Here is a 12385-nt window from a genome sequence, read left to right on the forward strand (position 1 = left end):
AGTGCTAGCAAGTGTTAACATTCCCACCCTTAAACAGTTAACTCCAGGCTGGGGTTTACACCTTTAATCCCCTGATGACACTGTGCTTCCACCCTGAATAAAACAAACAGGGTGTGGGTCCCACATTGTCAGGATCGGATGAAGAGTTTGTGTGTTTGTGCATGCTTGCTGTGCTTATGTGTGCAGAGCTTTTCTAAGACATGACGGTACAGTACACCTGGATATACTCGCCACACCTGCCACACCTGTACCCCTGGAATGCATGAACCTCAAGCTCACGTGGGTGTCTGCACGTGTCGACACTAACAAAAGCAGGACATACTTTAACCTAAAAAAGTGAGGCCATGTCTACTCTGGAGAATTGAGAGAAACATTTTCATGTCCTCTTGCGTTATGCTAGTTTGTCTATGACTAAGTTTTTGTTGTGTAAATTGTGGTTCTTCACATGCGATGTGGTTAAGCGTTGGGAACTATTAATCATCCTATGTTGGGATCAGTTTCAGTTCAGATTCAGTTTATTCATAAAGCCATTAAAAACAAGTAAAATCATATAGGACATAATGGAGACATGTGAAATAGGTCACCCTGATAAGCTACCCAAAGCTTGCAAATAGGAGCTCAGATGCTAATTAAATAGTATTTAAAATAACATGTTGGCTAGATTGAATAAGTGCACATGTTATCCGGAATCGTTGCTTAACGCTGCCTGACCACAGACCCTTAGGGTTGGGCTGATGGATGATGGCACCATCCATAATGATACCTGACTGTCGTTGACCACTGAGCCCTCTACCATCGTAACACTGAGATTTAGAAGTGCTTTCAAACTGATGAATATGTGTTTCTTAAGGCGCATCAGCTAGATAACTTAAAAAAGGAAGGGTTTATTGTAATAGCACCTTGTGCCTGATTTACTAAAGATAAAACAGCATGAAGCACTGCAGAATTCATAATTAGTATCCAACATCCATACATATAAAAAGTATAAAAGAAAGTATATAAAAATTATATCAATAATATCATTCACATGGAAATCATCACATACCAGTTTGGTTAACATCACCCAACCCTATTATAAAATAAAAACTAACCAAACCTAACACTAAAAACTAAATGGTCCTAAGACATTTAATCCATCAGTCTAAAGATTGTTTAAATAGGTAAGATACGATAAAAAGAGACATACTACAAGTGGAAATAACAATGTAAGTCCCAAGTTATTTAGGGAATTCAAGCTTTCACATATTTTACAAGTACCTGCTGCCCTAAGCTTTTTTTTTTAATACAGACACAGATTATGGAATTTGTGGCACCTCAACTAGTCACACTACAGCTTTTATATTTCAGTTTACATCTTTTTATGCTTTATAAGATACATTTTCAGAGTCTTATATGTATGCAAGGGATCACCATCTTGTGCCGTAATGCGTGTTTTAGGCGCACTGCTGCCAGTGGAAACATTTATCAGTTACCCTGGAGCAGTGTCTTAAACCAATACAAGATTCAGATTGAGAGTATATCATGACAGTCACCGCAGCACTTGCACTTTTCCTTTGAGTGACAGTGGTCCTAATGCATATTCAGACAGACCAAATTATAAAAAAAATCTTTGAAAACTGTTCACAATAAAATGGATGCCTGCAGTTAAAGCCACTAGGAGGTTTAAGTCACAAAAGAAGTGCATGTTTTAAAAATAGTGTGTGGAAAAAAAAAGGATCTCAAGTATTTATTTTTCAGATTTAGTGAGCCTGCCACAAATCAGTGTCAGGAGAACATGTTGCAGTGTCTGGAAAGTGATTTCTGCTCAGATGTTGAGTCTGTTGTTTTTCTCTCATTCTCTTCCTCTTTTTCCCTTCATATTTTTAACAGAATAGTAGTTCACATCTGTACGTTTGTACTGTATTTTTTAGCCTGGCGTTCTGCTGCACAGCGTAGAAAAAGAATGGTCCACAATTTAAAGATTTAAGCTATTGCTCATGTCTGAGCACTGATCAGGTGAGCCGACAGAGCGCACCGGATGCGCTGCTCTGTGTACTGCTGCAGCCAGCGTGTGCACATGTGTTTGAGAGAGACCACTGTTTTGTCACTTGAGCCGCCAGTCATAACCCATGTCGTTTTCTAAAAAGTCGATCTGAACCCGCCTGCCTGTGGGTTAACAGGGTGATCACTACTTTTTCTTTCGGATGACTCAGAATGGAGCTGTTGCTGCAGCTGCACATGTTGTGATCTAACATACCGTACCTACAGTGCCTTCACACTTTCAAAATTTTGGCATCTTGTGACATCCATAATTTGAATACATAAGGAACGCTACTGGGAAGTTACAGAATGATACAAAAAAACTCAAAAAACAAAAAATAATGGACCAGCCCTTTAAGTAGTCACACTGACAGCTGTAGGAAGACATTGCCTCCTCTGTCTGTGTTTGAACCTATTAGTAATCCTCTTCTGATATTTACAGATAAAATTAATTGTGGGGAAGATGATCAGCATTTCATGTCAGCACTCCTCAGTACTGTGTTCCACTTTAAGCGTGCTTTTTGAAGCTGCTGTTGCACTATTTCTCAAGAAGCTACTTCCTCCAGGGCAACGACATTAAGGTCATTAAAATAGATGTACTTGACCAAAAAACACACACACCTGAGGATTTGAAGTACCTCCTCTGAGTTCTTCAGCTCATCAGAGAGTCGCCTCCACCTCAGCAGCGCCTTCAGGTCAGACTGTTCTGCCGCCTCTTCTGAGGAGAGCTGGAGGGAGATACACTGACAGTTATAAAGATATGAGAGGAAGGGTTCAGGTAGGGCAAAGAAGTCAGAGGAGGAAAAATTAAATACAGTGAATTTAATCAGCAAAAGCAAGCAGCACTGCCCTCACTATCTGTCACTGTGTCTTATTGATTTTGGCAGCAATAACAGGTCAGCTGAAATCTACTTCTTCAGAGCCGAGCTCATATCATAAAGGTGACATGATGAAACAGCGCAGACACAAGCATAACATTTGTGTAACTCTGGATGGTGTGGGAAAGCAGAGGGAGGATTAGATCTGTATACATATCATCTCATTGATCTGAGCTTTAGTTAGTGTTGCAAGCAACAAACTCGTACCAATGATACACCCTCTTCCTCTGTCCTGTTCATTTATTTTTATATAGGTGTCCTTAATAGGGAGACATCTGGAGCAGTGTGAGGTGCACTAACTTGTCTTTCTTTGATCCATGATCTTCTTTAAAATGTTTGCTTTGTTGAGGTGGAGTAGGTGACAGTAGTACTTTTTTTTACAAATCTTCAGTGGTTCAGCTCAGTCCTCTTTCTTCTTAGTAGGTCAGAAGGTTTGGGTTTGATGATTCATTTTGTGGTTGGCCCAGGAACGTCTTTACCCCTTCGTTTTGTTTGGCTAACTCCTCTGACCGTTTGTGTTCTTGTTTGTGCTTTTTTTTTTGCATCAGAACTTGGATCGATGCCTTTATAAACTGCTTCCTTGTGTGCTTGATGTATGGTTTTACAACTCTAATGTAATGGCCAACTCTACTTGACATGCATTCCAACCACAACAGTAATATTTGGAAACCTTGGCACATAAGTTGTGGAAATGGAAGGTTTGAATGTCAACTCGCGTTTCCCTGAGTTGTTGTCTTATACCAATGGTATAAAGGTTCTGGATCATACTGTACAGTAGTCTTTCCACATAATGACAAGAAATATATTAACTACATTACCATTCAAGGATCAGTGTGCAGCATTTAGTGACATCTAGCAGTGAGCTTGCAGATAGAAAACATGCCGCCTAACTTTCCCCTTCCTTGTGTGTAAGAAAATATATAATAGCCGCAAAACTCACAAAGACATCAAAAGGCCATATCTAGAGGCCGTGTTTGGTTTGTCCATCCTCTCTGGATATAAAGGGCTCATTCTACAAAAACACAACAATTCTTATCTTTTAGATGATTATACACTGGAGGTGAGGACTGGAGTCAAATGACTTGAAATCAAGTCTGACTCAAGTCACAAATTTCGTGAAATTAGACTCAAATTGACATATCAAAATAGTTGTTTGTTTATTGTGATGTGAGCAAAATAAATGAGTGAAATGTGAGCATTTTGTCCTCCTTGACTTGAAGACTTGAGATGTGATACCTTTTCAGTTTTTTGAAAAATACTCACTGGACTTTGGGTTCAGCACTTGAAGTGCAAACTCATTTTCCAAAATCAAAAAAGAAGTGCAACTCCACTTGAACTGTGACTTAACCTGGACTTGCACCTTTTGACTTGAAAATACTTGATACCTTAGACCAAACCAAAAGATTAAAAAGTGTGTTTTTCAAAAACTGTCCCAGAAATCAATTCATTTCCTGAATCACCTAATGTTAACGCTATTCATTCCCAGCAGGCTGACACTTCATTCCCGACCAACCTTTTTTGAACCACGTTGCAGAGAAGAGCGGAAACATGAAAAACTAACATTAAGTTACTGAGCTCCAGTTGGAAAAAAATGTTACCCAAGATCATTTTATTCTTGCACAAAAACTATGAGGTGGTCAACAAAAAACAAGTTACAGCATGCAAAACGTGTAGGTCGGGAATTAACTTCCAGCTTCCAAAATGTTTGGTAAGTGGAGGTTCTGGTGTTAAAATCACATTTCATTTGGTGAAGAGCGCAATGTGACCTAAACTGAGACTTGCATAATAATGACCGGGTCCCACCTGTTATGAACTAATGAAAACATGGTTATGAATATTATATTCCATGTCTGCCATATTCTGTCAATAAATACCAAGAAATCTTACACATATCTTACCTTAATGACTGAATGAGGTTGTTTTTCACTGACCAATTTCCATTTCTAATGAGAGAAATTTGCTTTTTCGATGCTAATTTTCTCAAGAAAGTGGCCACAGCAAACTTGGCTTCACAAATTAGCTAAACTGGTGTAACTAAAAGCTCATACCGCCATCTAAAGTGCGGTATGAGCATCTAAAAATAGATGTGGTAAACTGACGATTGTACTGTACTTGTTGTGCTTGGGCCCAGATGATGTCTTCCAGGTAGGTGGCAAAGCCCTCACTGATCCATTCCTCAGTCCAGTCTGTGGCTCCGATAACCAGGCCAAACCAGGAGTGAGCAATCTCATGACACACCCTGGACCCACAGAGAGACAGGCCATTCTCCCCAGAACCAGGACTCCCAGCACACAACACACTCTGGGACAGGAAAATTATATGTGGGCTGTGGAAGACAAATGACAGAAATAAAGGATGAACAAGAGGGATAAAGCCAAAAATAAACAATAAAAGGGAGGAGAGCAGTGAGAAATAAGTTAGGGAGTGAGGGATAAAAAGGGAACAAGGATTATATGGGAGTATAAAAATGTTTCCTAATCAAGGAGGTTCAGGAAGTAAGAGATAGACAAGAAAATAGGGAGAGGTATCCGTGAGAAAAAGTGTTTTTTAGGAAATAAATTAAGACCAAAGAGGGATGAAGATGCACTGTACCGCCCTCCAAAAAGATCAAAGAGTTACTGAGGTCATGTTCCACACCTATGATTACGGAAAATTTAGCCTGAACACGCCATGTAAGATGAACCGACACATGTGTGTACTAATGAGTATGGGAGTCGCTGACTGCCCATCCCTTTCTCTATCTTCAACATTATGTTTAGCAAAGGACAGCTTACTCATCAAATGTCCGTGCCAAACCTAACTGCCCTGTACAAACATTAAGCCAGAACACCATGTTCCCTGGACTAAAATTGTAAATGACTGAAAAAAAATAAAATAAAGCCATTGTAGATTTATCATAGCTGGGTTTTAGAGGTCTCTTTCCTCCTCTTTCACTTTGTTTCTAAACGTGACTTCAATGAAAAGCTGCTACTTTTACATTTAAAGAGGGTCTAGAAGTTGTCATGATTTTTTACAATAAAAGATAATTGTAAACCAAACCCTTACCCTTTTAAGATTTTTATGGAGATGAAAGGCAAAGAACCGAGAACAAAGCTTGACATATGACTATATTTAGAAAACTATAGGCGTCTGTAATTATTACATACCCATGACTGATTTATTGAGCAATTAAGTTAATTGAGATTTCCCTTGCTTTCTTCTCACAAGGAAATTAAACATATGGTTATGGTCATGATTAAAATTTAGATTATGTGCATATGTAAATATAGCAACTGTTGTTTCCCTCTGCGCACTCTTGTAAATAGATACAACGTTCACTTAAAGTGTTTTTAGCAACACCAAAGATAAGAATAACTTTAACAGCGCCTGTATATGTGAATGCATATGCGTATGTGTGTGTCTTACTCAACAATTCAAAAGCCTCATTAAGCTTTTCAGCCAATAGGGGCAGTTTATCAAAGCTCTGAGCCAAGCAAAGTTGAAGAGGGAATAACAAGGCTGTCAGCAGCTAAATTCCAATATAATTGTTTGCAAATGTGAGTTGGTAAATACTGTTCTATATAGATAATGGTTTCCCCTAATGTCCATTTTAGATATCTGATATAAAAGGGATAATCTAAGAATGTGGTTTTCTTCCTCAACTTTTCCTTTCTTCTCAATCAAGGAAGTTAATTTTAGGTTTGATGAGGGTTTGGAAAGTTTCTTTCATTGCACATGTGCCCTGCCAGCAAAGAATACGAGGCTGCTGAAATTGGTGAAATAGGAGTGGCACAGGCACACACCTCATTCAGACACCAGTGTCTAGGGTTGGGTTTGACGGTGAAGTTGAAGATGTATGTTTTTCACAAGATCTAACAAAATGATCTGAACAGTTTAAATGTCTTTAGCCATGGCAGCAGCTCTCTGAGGCTTAAGTTAAGTGCATCATCAGCATGCTAACATTCACACAACAATGCTAACATATTGATGTTCAACAAGGATAATAATTAGTCCAACATGCTAGTGTTTGCTGATCAGCACTTAAGACAGAGTACAGCTGAGTCAAACGGGGATATCATTAGTTTTGACAAACTGAATTTTGGGAACTGCCCACTGGTCTGACAGCCCATTCTGAAAAATGTCCCATTGGGCTGAAAGGTCAAAAATCTCAATGGTAGTTAAGCCCACAGTTTTATTTGTGTTATTTGTCTGTAACAGTAAAACTGCTTAAAATGTTTTTTGGTGTACGATCAGAAAGATATCAGCATATTAAGGGCAAAACCAAGCAGTTACTTCTCAAGCTGAAAAATAGGCCAACAGGAAGTGCCAAAAACTGCAGTTCCTCAAATGGCCTCTTGTGGCTGGCTCAAAAAATGAGTCAATGAGTCAGAAATAAACTTTTTTTTTTCTTCTGTTAATGACAACTGTAGAAGGTGTTTTTTTTATATAAATATTCCATTTAAATTATATTAAGACTTTAAGTTATGTAAAATTAAGGGCATGCCCACTTTGAGTGGCAGATGAGTACTGTCACAGATGGCTAGCTACCAGGTACCCACTTCATTTGGACGCCTCAGCTCCACCTCGAATGGGATATTTTTCAGACTACTGGGGTTTTGGAATTTTGAGCTGCTTGTAAGCAAATGGCATGGCACCAAAATTTTGACATGATGATGGTGCAAGAGACCCGAAAACTTGTTATAATTTGTCAACCTGCTGGTAACACTAGAGGAGAAGTCAGAGGATCACCAAAGTCAGAAGAACACAATGCCTGGGAACTATGAACGTCTTTCAAATTTCAGATGTCTTTCAAACATCCATCTACTCAGTCTGCACCAAAAAGGTGGACTGACTTGAGGGATAATAAAGCTGTATTTCCAGTTTTAAACTAGTTTGTAGTTTCAACCACATCCCTTTCACTCATGATATTACACAAGAACTGTCTGAAATGTTCACACTGCAGCCTCCCAGCTTCTCACAGACACAGACATACAGGACATGTGACTTTTAACCATGAGACAGCGCTGCTAGAATAGGACCAATAGGAGTGCTCAGTCAAAGCCAAGGTCATGGCTGAAGACTTTTCTGGAGCATTCTTTACTTCTGTCTTATGTAACAGGCTCTGGGTGCCCTGAGGGGCTTAGGGCCGACTGTGCGTGAGAGGCAGGCTATTCTTCAACAGAAGAATGGGAGAGGGGTCACAGAGGTGCGAATGAATGGCCTCTCTCTCTCCTAGCCCATATAACAACACAGGACTGTCTAGAATTCCTTTCACACTCTCTAGATCTTAAGAGTCCCAGCCACTATTGACCTGACAGTGGTGGAAGAATTTATGGCAAACTACAGGTCCGTAGTGAAGAGTATCGTTCAAGGGGTCATACCACCGTAACACTGTGACAAGCATGTCAAAGATACCTCTACATGAAAGAAGAAATGTCGTTATCTCTGTTTCTGTATCAATAGAGACGTCAAGTCCATTCTCCTCCAGCGGACCACCATGGGACCATACCAAATATACACAAGTATTTTTTTTTCTTGTTTCAACTATGCCACATATTACACAAATGATGTTTGTCAATTTATACAATCATTTTACAAGTCAAGAAAAAAGTTGTCTGTCATAAAAGTGAAGTATGAGTGTTAAAATATGTAATTGGAATGACAACACACCCAGAAGTCACATAAATGACATTACTTTCTCTGTCCAAAAGCTAATATTAGCCACTGAAGGTACGATGTCTGTGTGTTTTCATACCAGGATGTATTCACACAAGCAACGGGTCTTGCTTATTCTTTCATTTCCCGGCTGGTAAAAGGACCAGGAGTCACAGGATAAGACACTTCAGGTAAGATAACGTTACAAAGGACAACAATGTTAGTGTTGATGACTCTTTATAGTAACCACAGCAGTGGATTCATGTCACAGGGCATGGACTCAAACATAAGATAGTAAGAAACCACATAATACAGTGTTGCCTAAAAAGTCATAAAGAGCGGTCCTACGTCCAGCTGCTGAGGCACAGTAGCTACAATTACTTCACCTGCTTGATTCACAGGCTACTCCCACTGCTACAATAAGACCACATATTGCTGCCATCGATGAATTACTGTGAGCTGTAACATGAGCTGCTTTCATCAAGGAGAGATTAGCATCTTAAAACACCAGCTGACAGAGGAGTTACTTTCTTTCTTTGCCATAATCTAATTATGGTGACAAGTCAATTATAAAGGAAAACACTGAGCAAAGACATGGGTCATGCCGGGTCTGTCAGACGGTCTATTTTGGAGCAAAGCAAAATCGGATATCTGAACAACAACAACTACACTTTATTTCCCCGAGGATTGTTTTATCAGATAGAAGGCAGGCCATCGTGCTCTGTTATTTAGGAACATGTCAACATCATACAATAGGGTCTTATGGGCATCATTTCCGAGACAGCATCTCAAATCTAATCCCATGTTTTTCCTGATTAAACAAACAAAGGCTCTCACTGGAGCAGGAGAAGCTAACATTAGCCTTATGAGTTTCTTTGTAGCCTAATCTTATTCCCCCACAATTGGATAAGCACGCCTTTGTTGTCAGCTCCAGCAGTGCGTTATGTGTGTATGTGTGTGTGTGTGTGTGTGTGTGTGTGTCTGTGTATGTGAGCAAGCGAGTGAGTGAGTGTGAAACACAAAGACAGCCTTTCAGAGACGGCGCTTGCACATGTTCCTCTGAGGGATGCGGAATCCATCACTACAGTGACAAATAGTGTCATCCCACCATGGTCGGGATGAATAACAACAGCATCTTTCACATTCACTGATACACTGACTGACATTAGTTGACATCAGGGACCTGTCATACACACATAAGAAGACTTTCACACATATTCAGACTACATATGTAGCACCTGCACATGTGTATGCACCTTTCATCTCCACAATAGATCTGAATCTGAGGTTTGCAGCTGCAGGGATGAATGTTCCTCCCTGAATACTTTCAAATAAGGTATTGGGCATTCATTTGTAAGCAAACGTTGTCTTTATTCCACAGTCTGCTTCCAAATTCTACGATTTGCAAATCAGCAAATGTGACTCACAAAACAACTAAACCCACTGATTACATCAATTATAATCAATCAAGCATTAAGTGATAATACTGCAACTCTCAAAAACTGTGTAGATACATTATACTCTGTGATACAACTTCCACCTCCCTGTCTTTGCATCACTCACTTGTTGATAATTTACAAAAGTAAACAAGCAAGTTTTTGTGCTTATCAACTAAATTTTAATGTTGGTTTTATTCATTATTGATTGTCTTGCAATAATTATTCAGCTGTTGATTGTGATGCCACAGGATTTTTTTTTAAACGCTGAGGGTTCATGGTAATCAACTAAAAACAGCCCTCCCATTTCTTCATCTGAACTATTGAGAAATTGTGGTGTTGTTAAAATGCTTTTCACAAATCGCACAAGAGGACTTTCAATATACAGTATATCAAACCAAAATACTCCTAAATAAATTATGCCACTGTAGACTAGAAGTTCACACAGTCGCCTTCCACTTTCAATAGTTGCCCTTTTACTTGTGTTACCGAATTTTTCCAGAGGGAAAATCCATAACAAAAAGTATATTCAAAGATATATTGTGCTTTAAACAAATAAAGGATTAAAGACAAATTTGTTCTGGACCCTCTTATCATGGGTTAATAATCATTTTATGATGTTTGCACATAACTTGATGTTTAATGATGAGACGCTTGATCTAAACTTGGCCACTGACACCTTAACAGCATGTAAATTAATTCATATTTGTAGGCCCTGGCTTGTGTCTGTTTTTGATGCTTGTGATCTCTGTTTGCTTTTTAATTGGGTGCTGGTTGTGCAACAAATTGACCTTTGGATATAATAAAAATTAAGTCTCTACCCCTTTCTCCTTAGTCATGTTCTTCTAAACAATACATAAAAGAAACTGAATTGTAATCTTTGACGTTTAATTGGGTGTTATACGTAAATTCTAGACTCAATTAGACTAGATTAATTATATTTCTTGAACTCAATAGCTTTCATGTGGTATTTCAAAGCAACATTATGTAACTATTGTACCTTTAAACAACAGCTTCAAAATCGTTTTGATAACTGACTCGTAATAAGGAGATTAATGCCTCTTTCATTTCCAATGGGCGCTGAGGGCTGTTCTTGCAGTGTGTAATACTATGTCTCTATATCACACACCAGCAACCATATCACTGATTTAGGTGAACCTGGATCATATTTTATGGAGAAAACATTTTCTGGTTTTCCCTCTGATGTCCTCTGGCTGTTCTGCCTCAAATTTACAGAGTTTCCTGATTTCAGTTGTTACCACTAACTGCTGCTAACTGTAACTTTGCATTGCAGCTAGGTGACTCTGCTTGGAATGGACTGAAAACTTGAAGTAGCAGGGTGTTGATGTTTACACTGTTAACACAAGTATTCTGGCCACGTCATAGCAGAGGCAAAGAGACTGAAGAGAAAAAAGTAGCCAAGAAGAGAAGAGAAACAGAGACAGTGGATGAGCAAGAAGAAAGAGGACTGGCTTTTAGATGTTGGTGAAAGCTTTGCGAAAAAAGACTGCAAGAGAGACTTGTTGAGAGAGTTGTTGACTCACTAGTTTTTGATCATAATCCAAGTCTCCCAAAGAACTGAAATGCCGTTTATTTGTGGGCACACACCGTCACGCAATCAGTATAGATGTTGTGCACGTGTACGAGTGGCTCCAAGCTAAAGATCTACAGCGAAGATTTAGGCTAAAATGACAAGTCAACTTAGCATGTTGGGGCTTTTGGAGACTTGGATTACACCAGATGAACGGTATGGAAGCATTTTATGTTTTTTCTTTTCAGGTGTTTTGTTACAGGTGAAAACCGGCCACCATTCGCTTACACTGTTTGGGAGATTCTGCGACACTGTTTTATGTGAAACTCCAGCAGTGTTTCGTGGACTAAAAAACTAAACCTGACCTTCAATCAGCATGAGGGTGAGTAGATAATGACTGAATTTTCATTATTGGGTAAACTATCTTTTGAAAGTCCTCATGAAACAGCTAGCAGATTATTTATTTTTGAGATGTAATGCAAGAAAGGAGAATGGTCCTATCAGCTCACTCTTCCCGGACTGAGAGCTCCCAGTGAACATGGAGAGACCAGGACCAAAACAACCTCCAACACTAACGAAGGACAGTTTGATGGCAGGGAACAGGCTACAGTTCTGAGGTGGTTTTCTTGCTGATTTTGTCTCTCAGAAACCCAGGGCTGAGTCACAGCTAACCAAGCTAATGGTAATTAGTGGTTATCTAACTTACTTAACCAACAAGTAAGGCTATCTTTCCTTCAGGAAATTCCACCAGCAACCTCAGTAATGAATTCCCTGTTGATCTCAGAGGCTGTGTTTGTCCCAGTGACAGACCGTGCTCACTGGGAGGCTGCTGAGCCCAGCTCTGTTGACTGCCAGCTAACAGTTACGGTTAACTACTTTAACCAAAG

The 12385-nt window shown here is 39.3% G+C and overlaps 1 protein-coding gene across 1 annotated transcript in view; it reads right to left on the bottom strand.

Annotated features, from left to right (window-relative positions):
• The window catches only part of aopep (aminopeptidase O (putative)), a 105122-nt gene that overhangs the window by 68645 nt on the left and 24092 nt on the right, over positions 1-12385 (bottom strand). The window contains exons 6-7 of the mRNA XM_084728708.1: positions 5010-5223; positions 2641-2747 (exon numbers count right to left, since the gene is read on the bottom strand). Coding sequence (XP_084584834.1) covers positions 2641-2747; positions 5010-5223 — 321 coding nt within the window. The remainder of the gene's footprint in view (positions 1-2640; positions 2748-5009; positions 5224-12385) is intronic.

This window comes from Lutjanus erythropterus, chromosome 10 (genome assembly GCF_056507025.1).
Source record: "Lutjanus erythropterus isolate fLutEry1 chromosome 10, fLutEry1.hap2, whole genome shotgun sequence".
NCBI classification, from domain to species: domain Eukaryota; kingdom Metazoa; phylum Chordata; class Actinopteri; order Lutjaniformes; family Lutjanidae; genus Lutjanus; species Lutjanus erythropterus.